Source organism: Taeniopygia guttata, chromosome 5 (genome assembly GCF_048771995.1).
Source record: "Taeniopygia guttata chromosome 5, bTaeGut7.mat, whole genome shotgun sequence".
In the NCBI taxonomy this organism is placed as follows: domain Eukaryota; kingdom Metazoa; phylum Chordata; class Aves; order Passeriformes; family Estrildidae; genus Taeniopygia; species Taeniopygia guttata.
The window spans coordinates 30,592,119-30,607,723 of record NC_133030.1 but is presented as its reverse complement, the minus strand read 5'-3'; the positions used below and the strand labels follow the sequence as shown (position 1 = coordinate 30,607,723).

At 36.6% G+C, this 15,605-nt stretch overlaps 1 protein-coding gene across 8 annotated transcripts in view; it reads left to right on the top strand.

The window, feature by feature from the left end:
* PCNX1 (pecanex 1) overlaps positions 1 to 15,605 on the top strand; it is an 87,187-nt gene that overhangs the window by 60,839 nt on the left and 10,743 nt on the right. For all 8 annotated transcript variants that reach the window (XM_030274417.4, XM_030274415.4, XM_030274414.4 and 5 more), the window contains 13 exons: positions 429 to 570; positions 1,932 to 2,109; positions 2,495 to 2,603; positions 3,218 to 3,347; positions 4,381 to 4,439; positions 5,202 to 5,417; positions 5,782 to 6,035; positions 6,992 to 7,222; positions 8,592 to 8,692; positions 9,887 to 10,037; positions 11,758 to 11,988; positions 12,378 to 12,652; positions 14,777 to 15,018. In XM_030274417.4, the coding sequence (XP_030130277.1) occupies positions 429 to 570; positions 1,932 to 2,109; positions 2,495 to 2,603; positions 3,218 to 3,347; positions 4,381 to 4,439; positions 5,202 to 5,417; positions 5,782 to 6,035; positions 6,992 to 7,222; positions 8,592 to 8,692; positions 9,887 to 10,037; positions 11,758 to 11,988; positions 12,378 to 12,652; positions 14,777 to 15,018 (2,319 nt within the window). The remainder of the gene's footprint in view (positions 1 to 428; positions 571 to 1,931; positions 2,110 to 2,494; positions 2,604 to 3,217; positions 3,348 to 4,380; positions 4,440 to 5,201; positions 5,418 to 5,781; positions 6,036 to 6,991; positions 7,223 to 8,591; positions 8,693 to 9,886; positions 10,038 to 11,757; positions 11,989 to 12,377; positions 12,653 to 14,776; positions 15,019 to 15,605) is intronic.

The following is a 15,605-nucleotide window of genomic DNA, read 5'->3' as shown; positions in this document are numbered from 1 at the left end:
TTTAAAAGAAGTTGCTCAAATGACACATTTGTGTTGGCAAGTTACATAGGCTCTTCTGTATTGTAGAGTTGTAAACCAGGAGTCCTTCAGATTAGAGTTGAAAATCATCCTTTTGTGTGAGATTAAAATGCATCATTTCAAACAGCTTCATCAATAGCAATGTTGAAATTATTGAAGAGGTGGACCCCAGTTTGTTTCCTTCTGTGTACAGTAAGCAAGTAGCTTACCAACTGTTCTGTTGTTGTGTGAACACTGCAAAAACTCTACTGGGGCTACTGACAGGAACTTCTCTTTATTTTGCTTTAATAAAACTACCAAAGTCCATTGTGAGAAAACAAGTTAATTGGGTGAAGTGTCTTTATTTTGTAACCAGAGATTTTTGATTTCACAGTGCCATCTGATTGCTTCTTTTTAATGTATCTTGACAGATGCTGCACATGTCATGTGGTTTGAGAAACTTCACATTTGGCTCCTTTTTGTAGAGAAGAATGTTATCTATCCACTGATAGTCCTCAATGAGCTAAGTAGCAGCGCTAAGAATATTGCTAGTCCAAAGAAACTGGATACTGAGTAAGTAGAAAAGGCTATTAAGTAATCTTGAGTATGTGTGCTGTGGTGGGAAATTAGACGGCGACTTCTGGCGTCAATGGGAAGACAGAACACCTAATGCTATTGTCTTAAGAGTAAGGCAAGGAATAAATAAAGTTTTTCTTTATTTGAAAGCCTGTATAAAGCTGCCTTAAACTCATTGGAGTATTACACTGTAAAACTGGACAATCCAGCAAAGATAAATCATTCAACTTGCAGCATAATACTGTGAAGATTGAATGTTGTGGAATTACCTAGTGGTGTGATGTTTGCTTGTTGAGCTACGGAGTCCATAATATGATTATCCAGATGGCAAGTTCAAGATAGTGTTGATATGTTCTGGTATTTTATCAGGTGTAAATTTCAGACTTGTTCCCTGAGTTGGTGTGCCAGTGTGCTGCCTCTCTGCCCCTTTATTTTCTCACCAAGGAATTCCCCAGGCTTCCTAGCCCCTAAGTATAATCCATATCCAGATGGAATTGCACACTGCTTCTTAAATTGAGTCGTAGTTATAATCCCTTGAGCAGTGTATCTGATTGTCTCAGCAAATGATAGCTCAGTAATAGGCACTGCATTTTTTGCCTCCAAGAAACAGTAGCCAGGTGTCTTCATTGGATTTGAAGTTCTATTCATTTAGAATGAAAGAGTATAAGTATTGAAACTAAACAGAAAATATTTTAGGGGGCGTGTTGTTCAGTTAATTTTGTGGGGTGGTCTGTGGCTTTTTTGGCTTTCTTAATTTTAATCCCTGCATCTAATAAATTCTTGCTTTGGGTTCATTATCACAGTCACTATGAGACCTTTGGGAGGAATGTTGCCATTATGTTACTTTTAATTCTTTTTTTAATAACCCTTTGCTATGTCAGTTGCTATGTCTGAAAAAAACTGCTGTACCCTCAATAGAAATTAGAGCAGTAGTCATGCAGGAAATGATAATCCAGTGTTCATTAACATCCTCTTGATGATTAATCTAGCATTTTTTTATTTTAGTATTCATTACCTAAATTAAATACCAGGTTTCTCTTCAGACTACAAAGATATTTCATCTCGTAATTTTTAATTTTTTTTTCTTTTTTACTGGCATGCTTAGAAATAATCTTGAACATTGGTTGGCTTGAGAGTACTGATGAGAAGATTTAAATAGTAACCTTTTTTAAAAAACAAAAAATCAGAAGTTGTCTTTAAAAAAACAACAAATCATTAACACCCCCTGCCCACAATTCCAAAAGCAAACCCAAATCAAAGTTTGAAGAGATTGTTATTGCATGACAGCACAACTTAAGTGGTCTTTAAACCCCTTTGAGATAACAGGTAATAATTGTTTTGTTGACTTCCTTACACAGGTTGGGTGCTTTAATGATCACAATAGCTGGCTTGAAGTTACTGCGTTCATCATTCAGTAGCCCAACGTGCCAGTATGTCACTGTTATTTTCACAGTGCTCTTCTTTACTTTTGATTACAAAAGTTTTACTGAGACCATGCTGCTAGATCTCTTCTTCATGTCCATACTCTTCAGCAAGGTAACTTTTAACTCTATTTTTAGGTGTTTCAGTTCATCCAAAGGGGAAACAGATGGATAGTCCTATCTGATAGGTAATCTTGCAGATTCTTAGTCTTTTGTACTGTAGTAGATATACTGTAAGGCAGCTAAGGCTTCTCTTTCCCAAAGCATTTTTGTTGGCTTGAGAAACAATATGTAACTTTCTAAACATCTCCTGAGTTTGTACATAGAACAATCAAGTGCATCTTACGTTACTTGCTTTTATAAATACATCCTTTTTCAAAGTCTCAAAGCTTCTGGTAGATCAGTAAGAACTCTAAGATGACCAGTAATTTCCTCAGGATGCAAGACATGTTGATTTTTAATGAAAATACTGAATTGTTCTTCTCTTTTTTCCCCTGTAGCTTTGGGAACTCTTTTATAAATTGAGATTTGTATATACCTACATTGCTCCCTGGCAGATCACATGGGGGTCTGCCTTCCATGCTTTTGCCCAGCCCTTTGCTGTGCCACGTATCCTTTGAAAATGCAAACCTTCTTCTGAAGTTGTGTGTTTATAACTTCTGAGTACAGCATTATAATGGATTCTGTGTTATGGGATAAAACTGCTGAAGGAGCAGGTTTGTCTAGTGAGTATTTAGAAGGAAGCTGTGCACATTTTCTACCTTGTTACAATGCTGTGAATGATATTGTAATGGTAGGAATGGCATCCTGATGTAAAAGAAACATGGACCAGAAGTAATTATGAAAATCATATGATTTTATTTTTGATAATCATTCCTTTTACAGGAGTCATTCATTATGGTTTTGGACTTGAGTTTTGTATTTTAAACTTCTGTAGGCTGGTTTGAATGGAGTGTTGTGTTAGTATTTTCAACTGAATTTTTGGGAATGACTGTCATGTCTAGTGCCAGATTTCCATCTATTTAAAAACAAAAACAATCCCTTTAAAACAAAAACAAAAAGAATCCCCTTATTGCTGAAAATCCTACAAACATCTTTGCATAGAAAGTCATAGAGGTCTTGTTTTGCTCTTCATTGGTGTTATTGTCTGTATTGAACACAATCACAGAAGCTAAAAAAAAAGTAGTTGTTGCTTTGCTTTCCTTAATTCTATTATCCTACAGATTCTGCCATGTTGTTTGTCCAAGCAATTGTGTCAGCTTTCTTCTCTACTCCACTGAATCCTTTTCTGGGAAGTGCAATATTCATCACTTCATATGCCAGGCCTGTCAAATTCTGGGAAAGAGACTACAAGTAGGTGAAATAATAAAGTTTTAAATAATTTGTCTTTTAATAGACAAGACATGTCTGAAGTGTTGGTTTGGGGTGTTTGTTTCTTTTTTGACTTGTGAATTTCTACTGACTTTTTTCTGTCAGAGAAAACCGGTATAAAACACTGCAAGTTTCACTGAACTTGTTTCTGAAATACTATAGCAGCTGTTCTTTACACTAGGATCATTTGCTTCAGTGCTTAAGTAATTTCTACTTAGTGCTATGCCATCCTGGCGTTTTTAAACATGGAATTTAAGGTATTGTGAAGGGCAATTTTAATCAAAAAGTAAGTTTATGTATAACAAAGTTTTGGGGACCAGTTCATAGGTGTATTTTACCTGTATTCGTTATTGTTCTGCTCACAGCAAAACTGGCTCAACTTAATACAGAAATCTTTCAAAGTATTTTTTTGTTCAAGGTGGGATCAGTAGTAAAAGAATCTTCAGGTCAGAATATGTTTCTTTTTGGTTTATTTCTCTTAAGCTCCCTATTGGTGATAGTGTATCAGACCAGTAAAATATTATATAAACAATGCAGGGCAAGTTGAGTGGATATTTCTGGTATTTCTTATTTTCCTTCTAACATTACAACAGTTTAAATGAAATGTTCCAAATCTTAGATTAAAGTTATAGTAATTTCACATAATGAAAGAACTATCTAAAAATTAATATTTCACTAAAGTCTACTTAACTTTAGCTGAGCTGATTTAATTGGTCTTAACTTTTTCTCACATGTAAAACTTTGATACCTAGGAAAATATATGCACTTTCACTTAAAGTGCAAGATTATTGTATGGATTTTTACTGTGGACAAAGTTTATTAGGCAATATAATGCTATCATACACAAAAAATACTTTTACATATGAGAAGAGCAGAAAATATGCATTTTAAATTATTTTAAAATAACTGTTTGAAACTATTTCATTGGGAATATTGAACACTATATTAGTAGCATCTTTTCTTAGACATTCTTGCAGTAATATATTTTCTATTAAGTATGTTTTATTCTTTTCAGCACAAAACGTGTGGATCATTCAAATACTAGATTGGCTTCACAGCTGGATCGGAATCCAGGTATAAATTTTGGTAGCTGGTTTGGAGATTTTGGGTGTTGGTTTATTTGAGGGGGAGGGGGCCACTTGGGAAATGGATGGGTGGTTTGGTTTTTTTTATTCTTAGGGGTGAATTTTCTTATGGTGGCTTTTTTTTAATGTAAATGGCTTTTGTTGGGTTTTTATAGGATTCGTGATCACTTTGCCCTCTGATCTTGTCCAACCATGCCCAACGTCTGTCACACTGTCTGTTAGTTTTTCTTCTGTCATCTCTCTTGCTTTATTCTTTAGGGTCTGCCATAAGTTTTTATTTTACTCTTAGGTTTGTGTTCCTGCTTTACCTTTTTGCTTGTAATTGTAGTAGGTATTAAACTGTTTTGCTTTTTATTCTTGAGTGATTTAAAAAGTACCAACTATTATTTGAGGATGTCTCCATGTCATGGTAATGAGATGAGTACAACAGACATCACTGAGATGTCTGTGCTCATTTGCTTTTGCCTTTTATGATATTGAATAGGTTGATGGGAGGTGCATGAATGGAACTGAAGGAATAATTTGGAAAATGGAGGAGTGACTAAGAAGATATTTGGTTCAAAATACAAATGTTACTTGGCATTCATTTGGAGTATTTGTCCCATAAAAAAGGGGAAGTGGGGGATAAATCATGACCTTGAAACAGCTTTGTGGTTAAGAAAAAGATAAAATTCAATGTGAAGTAATAATCGACATTCAAGCTTGATGTTTTTCTGCAGTTTCAGATAACCTAAATTCAATCTTCCTGCAGGTTCAGATGATAACAACCTGAATTCTATCTTCTATGAGCATTTAACCCGTTCCCTTCAGCACAGCTTATGTGGAGACTTGTTGCTGGGTCGCTGGGGAAACTACAGTACTGGGGACTGCTTCATCCTAGCCTCTGACTACCTCAATGCACTAGTACACCTTATAGAGATAGGAAATGGCTTGGTCACTTTCCAGCTGAGGGGGCTTGAGTTCAGAGGTGAGTATCTTAGATGTCCTTAGGATTCTGCTTTGGAAACTGAAGTTATTTTCAGTTGTATCCTGTTAATTAATCGCTTTGAAAATGGGCTACTGGGCTTCTTGATGTTCCTGTAACTTGATGCTAAATCCCTCTTTCCATTTTAGTGTAACATGGATACTTCTTAGTGAAACCTAACTAAAGTGGAATCCTAGAGTGATAAATTAACCTAAATCTTTTGTGTTTATTGGTGGATAGTTCAGTTAGTGTTAAAAGAATTTAATTGGAAATAGGTTGAATTTTAAAGTCTTCCAAACACAAGTTCACATTAAAGCAGTCATATAAAGCATTAAACTCTGTCTTCTTTCCTCTGTTTTCTCCTAAGGAACTTACTGTCAGCAACGAGAAGTAGAGGCCATCACTGAAGGTGTAGAGGAAGATGAAGGTTTTTGTTGCTGTGAACCAGGCCATCTTCCTCACATGCTTTCCTTTAATGCTGCCTTTGGGCAGCGTTGGCTGGCTTGGGAAGTGCTTGTAACAAAGTATGTTCTGGAGGGTTACAGCATCACTGACAACAGTGCAGCTTCCATGCTTCAAGTCTTTGATCTCCGGAAAATTCTCACCACTTACTATGTGAAGGTGTGGTTCGGCTCAGTGCAGCCCGTGGGGGGAGGCCGGCTGGGCTACACCTGGGAACTGCTCAATGTCTTGAACCCATAATGTCTGTCACATGAGGATCATAGGGTGAGCTGGTAATTCCAGCTGTATGAACACCTTCTGCAAAGGAGGACAGTTTGTGGTACTAATGGTGACTCAGTAGTCTGGCACATGAGCAGAGCAATTACAGTGTACTCTAGAGCAGAGAGAGGACACCTCCTAGCTGAAGCTGGAATAAAAAGTTTAAAACTGTTGCCCAAACACAATAGCTTTGTTGTAAGAAAAGAGTTGGTTAGTTAGTTTCTTTAGAGAAAGCCAAGCTGCTTTAGTCTTCATAAGCTGTCCAAACCCATCTTTGATTCTTAAATAAGAAACAAGCCCTCTCTTCCAGTTTTAAGACAACTGTAGCCTCAGATCCTTTCAGATAATCAGTGTACTAATTGAGATTTTTCAAAAGCTACTCTCTTACTGAGAGCTGAAAATTTTCAGGTTAATATATTTCCAAGATACTTATTCACACAAGTACACAAGTGGTGTTCCCTCCTAGCACAGCGGTCTTAAACTGTTTTGTGTTTTAGCTTTTTTTAAAATTTAGAATTCTTTAGAAATTCTGTATGTAAGCCTTCATGGTAACTAAATAAAAATTTCTATGTATTTGTTTTCTGCAAGAATTACAGTGAGGATTCTATCCCATCCTTTTTTTCCTTATTCCTTCAATGTAGGCTTCAGAAATCCTGACAGTCTTTGAAAAATACTTCTATATGCCACCTGTATTGTGTTTTCTATGCAAATCTGTTGTACCTGAGAGCAATTTAAATGTTACTGTGTATCAGTTCTGTTCATTTCCACAAAAAAATCAAATAAGTTGAAACATTAAGATTGACTGGGTTTTTTTAAATTGCAGTATTGACTCATATTTTTAACTGCTGCTGTTTCAGGGAATCATCTATTATGTCACAACATCCCCCAAGCTAGAGGAATGGTTAGCTAACGAGACAATGCAGGAGGGACTGCGGCTGTGCACAGACCGCAATTATGTGGATGTAGACCCAACATTTAACCCCAATATTGATGAGGATTATGACCACCGTCTGGCAGGGATCTCACGAGAGAGCTTCTGTATGATATATTTGAACTGGATAGAATATTGCTGCTCTCGAAGAGAAAAGGTAAGCATGTGAGGAAAGCCATTCACTAGGATGGTGTCACTTTTTTCCTGTTGGTTTGACTTACAGATGGCTTTAATGCTGACTTTTAAAATAAGTATGTGTAATTAAAGTATTTTGATTTAAATGGTTTTGATCCTCCAGTTCTGAGATGTGAATTTAATAGATTCTGTAAAGAAGTGTACTTTTTAATCAGTTCATTAATGAATTTTATTTGCCACCTCAAATCCAACCAGTTGAATGTTAGACGTTTATCTTCATGCAGAAGGGTATGTCTGCAGAATTGATGTTTTGTACTTAGGGTTGATTAGTGAACACTGATACCTAACTTAAACAAAAAAACTCCAAAACAAAAATCCCTAAAACCCAAGATATCTATTTCCAGCTTAGACTCATTCCTTTCTCAGTGATCACATTACACCATTTCCTTAGATCACTGGAATTGTTGGCTTGTGAAAACAATCATCCTACATTCAACCTTTTCTTCTTTCCACAATCCTTCCACCTTTTAAATAGGAGTATTAGTATATTTGTAGAGGAATGCCTTGACTTTTTACTGTTTACAAAATAACTGTGTCAAATTAGCGTTGCCTTTAGAATAAGCAGAAATTGATTGAGATTAAAGGGACAGGAATATAATTGGAATTTACGTGCTTAATGAGAGACCCAAGACTTAAGGGTTCAGTTTTGCTTTGGAAGTAAAAGATCAGTTAAAACCAGTTTTAACAGGGGTAAGACTTAGTGTCCTGTGGTCAAAGGACAAACAACAAGCAAAGAACATATTTCCCTCCAAGAAATGAACATGAACTATTTTCTATATGTATTGAAAATCAGATTTAATCACTTAATTGAATGCCATTAATTCAATTAAGTGATTGAATTAATGGCATTATATACTATTAGCCTTGAACTGAGGGCAGATCTCCCCTAACTAACCCCTTGACTAAAGCTGTAGTCCAGGGAAGTAATCAGGCAAATCAAGCTTGAATACTCCTAACCAGTGATAATCCACTGTATTCACAGAAAATATTTTACTCTAAACACTGTAATTTATCTAATCAGCAGTTTCCCTGCAAGATACACACCATGGGGAGTGTAGCATGCATCTGTTCAGATTACAGTTTGTCTTATTTCAAATAATCACATATGTGTGTTCACCTTTACAAGTATTCTTAAATACTTACAAAACTCTTGCCCAGACTTTGAATCAGAATTGTTTTTTTTTTTAAAGTGACTGCTGTGGTACGTACATACATACACTTGAGAAATGCTGCATTTGGGTCTTTCTACTCTTTCTGGCAGAATCTTCCTTTTCAGTGGCCATTTCTTTATTCTATTCACCTAATTTATTTTTTTCTTTTGTTATTACAAGCCACTGGATTCAAGTAAAGACTCACCCCTAGTGACATTGTGTTATGGACTGTGTGTTCTGGGGCGGAGAGCATTGGGAACAGCTTCACATCATATGTCTAGGTAATAAAATGTTGTTGCTGTAAGTTTCCTGTCCTCAAAATGCCTCTGAGTTCTTAGATTAGGTTTTAGATGAATATCTTTTCTTAGGAGAAATAGATAATTAATGTAATCTTGCCTTAAACTGGGCAGATTTGCTGTGTAACTTGTCTTCATTAGAACAATCAGTGAAGTGTAACTGAAGAAGAGCAAATGAGGGAGAGCTTGTAGCTAAGCGTATTGTTTTATTGAACTAATTCAAGATGAGAGTTCTGGTATGGGTAAGGAATAGTTATAACCAGTTTGGAACTGAGTTCTAAAAGTAAACTCCATTTTCTGCACCAACTAGATAGCCTATATGGAAATAAGGGGGAAAAGAGGTAAGTTTCTTAAAATAAAAAAACTGATACGTATTGGTGGATGTGTTAGATGAGACCATTGTGGTAAATAGCACAGTTTAGGTGGCTCTGTGGCAAGCAGTTGTCTTTTGTAAAATCTTCAGCTCAAATCTGTTGTCATATGGCAACTTTCTAGCAGATTGACAACCTAAATTTTAGAAAGCAAATGTAAAATACAACTATAAGGTTCAGGAAATGTGATGGCTTAAAAAGAAGCATAATTGGATGTGGAAGCTATTGGTCAGTTTGATGCTGGCTATAAAACCTGTTCTACTTCAATTTCAGGGCAATTGTTAATTAATTCCTCTAAGTACCAGGTAATTGCTTCTTGAAGGTCGTGTATATGTGGATTTCCAAGATTCATCATCGCATATTTGATTCTTCACTCTTAAGTTAGCTTAGTAATTGAAAACAGTGCCTTTTAAGCATGAAAAGTTAACAGCATTTTTATTTTGTAATAAAGTGTGGACAACTGAAGTTGGATACCCTTTAACTGTTGTGTTAACCTGTAAAGTTTTGCCTTTAAAAATTTTTAGAATTAAATCATACACTCCTCATGATATTTGTTTACTTTAGTCCATGTAAATAATCAGTTGCATGTGTAGTTTTGTTCATTACCTGTTCATTGCAGGTAGACATCTGATGCACCAAATTTTTTTACACACATCTTTTCCCTCATTTATCCTGTAGCTTACCTTGGTAGAGAAGAATTATGTGTCTTTCTGTGCAGCTCAGTAGTTTCTTTGCAGTGATGATAACTGTGGATACGTTTGTACTTCTGTTAATATGTGGGTTGTTTTCATTTTTTCCCCCTTAACAGTAACCTGGAATCCTTCTTGTATGGCCTGCATGCCCTATTTAAGGGTGACTTCCGTATATCTTCAATTAGAGATGAATGGATCTTTGCTGACATGGAATTATTGAGGAAAGTAGTGGTTCCTGGAATACGGATGTCACTGAAGCTACACCAAGTGAGAGATTACACAGAAAGATGTGTCCAGTTTTTTATTTTTGTGCATTTTTTCATTCAAAAATTAGTGTCTGGGAGAAAGGAAAAATAGGATAAGAATAAAAGGACTGATAGAAATTGACTACTGAAAATAAAGGACTATTTTGTCTTGTCCTTTGATTTATTACAGCTTTTGTGGGAGGTGATACAGAGGAAAAGGGAATGCTGTTTATGCTCAGAGCTTGAAAATTACATTAACTGTAGATCAGAGAACATGTCAAGCCCTGTTTCATACCTATCTGGAGATTTCCCTTATGAACAGCTTCTCTGGTGTTTTCCGTCTTCCCTCCCTACACCTATGTAGCTGGTTTAAGAGGTTATGCGTTCAAAGCTGCAAAGTCCTCTCCTCCAGTGGGAGTTGTTTTTCTTGTTCTTTTTACTTTGAAGTGTTGTAATCACCGGTTTCAGGTGAGAATAAGAAGGCTGCTTTTCCATAAGCTGAAATTAGAGTTTGTCTTCGTAGTGAAGTGTGGGTGAAGAGGAATGATCTCAGATTCTGTCCAGTGCATGTATTAACGCAGCAAGTACAAGAAAACGTACTTAGTGATCAGCACTCTGTAAGGGGGGAGAAGTGTTGGCATTTAGGAAGAAAAGATTGCTTGAAAAGCAATAAGTAAACAAATCTTAGTTGCATTTTAAAAATTAATAATAAAGGTTTCTTTTTTTGCCTTCATTGCAGTTTGGAGTCTCCCAAAACTAGCAGTGATTGAATTAACTTACTCATGTAACACAAACTCTCTGAATCTAGGAGAATATGTGTGATAGCAGTACATACAGCAAAGCAGAATAATTGCCAAATCATTGTTGAAACCAGCAGAAGTACCACTTCAACAGCTCTCTAAGTGTTCTCAAAGGGTTGCTGTGCAAAATGGGTTTGATTGAAGTCAAAGAATGGAAGAGTGAGAAAAAAACAGCTCCATACTATCAGTGAAAAAATAAAAGTTCTGACCATTATTTTGTTAATCTGTGAAAGATGATTTAATTCACTTGCAGTGCATCAACAAACTCAGGCTTCAGTCAGTGTGGAAATTTAGCTATTAACCAAAGCTAAATCCTTTTTTACCCAGAAAGGAATGTTACGCAATACTGACTTGAACTTGCAGGTTTTGTGTTTTGTTTGTGTTGTGTTTTGCAGTTTTAATTTGACTGACAGTAATGTAAGTTGTCTTGATAGTAATGTAAGTTACCTTGATTCAGGAGAAGTTTGTCATCAAGTATTAATGTGAACTTTTTAATAGTACATATTGTTTTTCTTATTATTGCTATTTTCATATAGTACAATCTCAGTGAATAATCAGTGCTTTACTTAAGAGTGTTTTACAGTTTTGGAGGCTTATGAATAAGAAGCTAAAACTAAAAAGCTTCTTCCAACATTATAAATAGATATAAATCTAGTGTAAAATTCACCTAGAAATTTACTTGAATCTGTGATGTGGAGGTCCTTCCAATCATTTTGGTTTTAAGGTGAAAAAGAAGCAAATACAAGCAAACAGAACCAATCTGTTGTAAAAGAAGTTATCTTTAACAGTGTTCTAAAGTAGGTATTTGATACTTTTGATGGCTAACTTTATGTAATGCACTGATAACTTTAAAAAGTTTGAGGTGTGAAATGTTCTAGTTTTATATGTAGTTACATCTGAAATGTTAATCATACCTTAATGAGCATGTATTGTTTGAAACAGGATCACTTCACTTCTCCAGATGAGTATGATGATCCTTCTGTCCTTTATGAGGCTATAACAACTCATGAAGAAAATCTAGTTATAGCACATGAAGGGGACCCTGCTTGGCGAAGTGCAGTTCTTTCCAATTCTCCATCCCTTCTTGCTCTGCGCCACGTGATGGATGATGGCACCAATGAATATAAAATCATTATGCTCAATAAGCGCTATCTCAGTTTCAGAGTCATTAAGGTAAGCTTTGTGTACCTTTCATAATGTGACAGCAAGTTGGGGTGTATTTTAATAACTATACTAAACTATTTTAATAACTATACCAAACTGCTGCCACAACTGAAGTCTTTACTGTTTTGTTATTAATAGGGCTGGTTCTTCTCATACAGTGTAAGTATTGTATCAGAAAATCAGTTCCTTCTCACTTCTCATCCCATTCTTAAATTTCTTTATCCTCACTGTTGCAGCCTGTGTCCCTAAGTTCAGCCTGTAGAAGAACTGTGTGTGAATGCTTGCAGTTCTGCAGTGCAATACTGCATGTGCTCGCGAAGGCTTTGGTGTAACACAGCAGTCACCACATGCTCTCATTGCTTCACTTGGTGACACAGCTCTCTTCTTGGCTTTTGCAGGTCAATAAGGAGTGTGTACGTGGCCTGTGGGCAGGACAACAGCAGGAGCTTGTCTTCCTGCGTAATCGTAATCCAGAAAGAGGAAGTATCCAAAATGCTAAACAAGCTCTGAGGAACATGATCAACTCTTCTTGTGACCAGCCGATTGGATACCCAATCTATGTCTCACCTTTGACTACTTCGTATTCAGATAGTCATGAACAACTAAAGGACATTCTTGGGGGAGCCATCAGCTTAGGAAACATCAGAAACTTCATAGTGTCTACATGGCACAGGTGAGCTGAGGAAAGGGGTTCTCATAAGTATGTGTTCATGCTCTCATATTCCATTAACTAGTCTTGCACAGGCCTAACACAGCATAATTTATAATATTCAGTCACATTAAAATAAATAAACCTTGACTGTTATTTTAGGCACATCAGTAACATATGGCAACTGCTTTGGTTCAGGAATAATCTCCAAGCCTGAGAATATAGCACCAACTATGTAAATGAGAGCTCAGAGGAAAGAAGACAAAGTCTAGATGCAGGAACTGCAACTTCAGATCTAATGCTAGGTCTGATAGTCAGAGACAATGCAAATTCTGTACTGTGCTTTTTCAGTATGATGGCTTTTGCAATCTATAATACCATCTTTACAGAATCAGGACTGTTTGGTAGGGTTCCTGTCTAGCAAATCTTTAGCATGAGAGTGCCTGTATTAATGTTTTAGAGCATGCTCATCCATAGTTACACAAGCTTTAGCTGCTGTTCAAAATCTCACAAGTGCTTATATGTTACATAATGCTGTATGTTAGTGCCAGAACAAGTAACTGGAATAATATAATTATTGCCCCATGTGACCCCTGGGTAATCCAGTACAAATGCTTGCTGTGCTGTGTTTTATAGGCCATGAGAACTTTTACTGCACTTCTGGCCCTCTATGACTGTGCCTCCAAAAGCAGCAGTGGCAGTTGTGTGGCATTCAGAAATGTGCAGTTCTTAGTAGTTCCAGGAGCTTGTGCCATGGTCTGAACAGTCCTGTAGCTGTCCCGATGGTTGTATTTATCTTGGACATCTACAGCATATCAGAACAGAACATGCTGCCTCACCTAGAGTGCCAAAAATGCCACATTTACTGCAGTCTGTGATATTTGTCTCCTATTGCCATCAGCTTGTCCAATTTGATAGAATAACTGGCAAAAGCATGATACACAACAGTATTTGAATCCAAGGATTATGCTTCACGATTCTGTGTCCTGGGACAAAAAATTGGAAAGGGGTGCTCAGTGTACTTGAGTGTGACAGAAAAGAAAATTAAAAGTGGGAATTGAAGGGAGGAGGAAATGTGCTATGGTTTTTGTGTCCATTTTAAGTTTGTTAGTGTAAACAATGTGATAAAAAACCATGTGGTTATGTATACTGGAAAATGGTGGCTAACCTACTGTCTGAATGTTCAGTGTGCACTTCAAACAATTGAGAGCTCAATTCTGAAGGTAACAGAAACCAAATGCATTAAAAATCCAGTAAATATTGTTTCCTTGCTAGTCTGTGTAGACAAAGATTTTGCAGTGTAACAGTTATATATGACTAGTGTGTTAAGTAGCGAAGTTTGACTAAACTTTTCCAAAATAACCAGGATGTTCTATAAGTATTTGAGTTGGAATTTTATCACTTTATTGTACTTCAGAGTGTGAGAAATGACTGCTCACTTTAAAAATTTTGAAAGGTTTATTCAACCTTAACAAAAAGTACAAAATTACTAAATAAGGAAAAACAGTGCTGGAAGCCTTCCATGGCTGCCTGTCATGTGCCTGGCTCATCTTCAAGATGGATGCTTTGCCTTTTATACCCCTGGGGGTTGCATCAGCCAACCTTGACCCCTCCCAAAGTCTGTCAGTCAGCTCTTCTTCCCAACTGCCTCATGCAAGGGGTATATGTACATGCCTTCTTTCTACCTGTCCTAGACAACCCAGGCTGTCTGGTGGCAGCAATACAGAGGAGCAGGGGAGAGGGGACTATGGGGAGAACAGAGGACACCTAAACAGCAAACTACAATAACATAACTATTCATCAATAAAGCTTCTCTTAATATACACCCAATATTCATCCCTTAATTGTGAGAGCCAATCATCTCATCATCTATCTATAACAAGAGGTGGTATAATTTTTTTAAAATCTTAATTTTTATGAGCACTTGTCATAAATAATGTTATTGAATAGCTGTCATGAAAAAAATTGCAATATCTTAGAAAGCAGTGTTTATATTTGCAAAGCATATTCTGAGAAAATAAAGTTAAGTTTTAATGATTTTAGGAAATGCTGTGATTGTGCTGATCGTTTTGCATGTCATGAAACATTTCTTAGAATACTAATGATTAGGAGGTGTGCCTTAATGTATCACTTATATTATGTTTCCAGACTAAGGAAAGGCTGTGGAGCTGGCTGCAATAGTGGTGGAAATATTGAAGATTCAGATGCTGGAGGTGGAGCTTCTTGCACAAGTAACAATGCTACTATCAATGAGTCACAGAGCAGCATGTCACAAGGAGGAGGGAATGCAACTACAGGGCAGGGACCTGGAGCAGTACAGCACCCTCCTGTTGCAGCTCATCCCACAACCTTTCCTGCAGCTCATCCACCAACTCATCCCTCCACTCTGGGTAAAGTTGAAACAAAGAAACAACTTCATACCAGTTTGGTCCTATAGCCAGATCAGGCCTTTCAGCTCTTTGGCCTAAGTTAAAAGAAAAAGCAAACTACAGTGTTGTGATTTTATGTTGTGTTAAGAGCTGCTGGATTCATCTCAAACTACAGTCCTGTTTTATGCAATACAAGGTTCCCAAACAGATCTGATAAATAGGGGTGTAGTTGTGCTGACAAAATAGATCAAATAACTTCTTATAACAGGTTTCTACAGACTGGATCTTTTCACTTCTGTTGATTGCAAATGCTGAACTCCTCATTTTTTGTGAGTCGTTGTATTTCTTACATAGTGAAACAAGTTCTTGTATTTGCACAATATTCTAGCTGAATCTGTCCAAGGGTCCATAGTGATCTGTAGTTAAGGGGGCAGCAAACAGTAAAGCTGAGAAAGTCTTTCAAACATTGCCTTTACTCGCAAATAAACTACAGATGTATGTAGTTGTAGGAACATAATTAGATCTACCAGCTGAGGAGTTACCTGCAAATATTTAGTATAGGAAAAGCAATTACAGCAATGCTCGTGAACTGCAATCTCTGTTTTTAA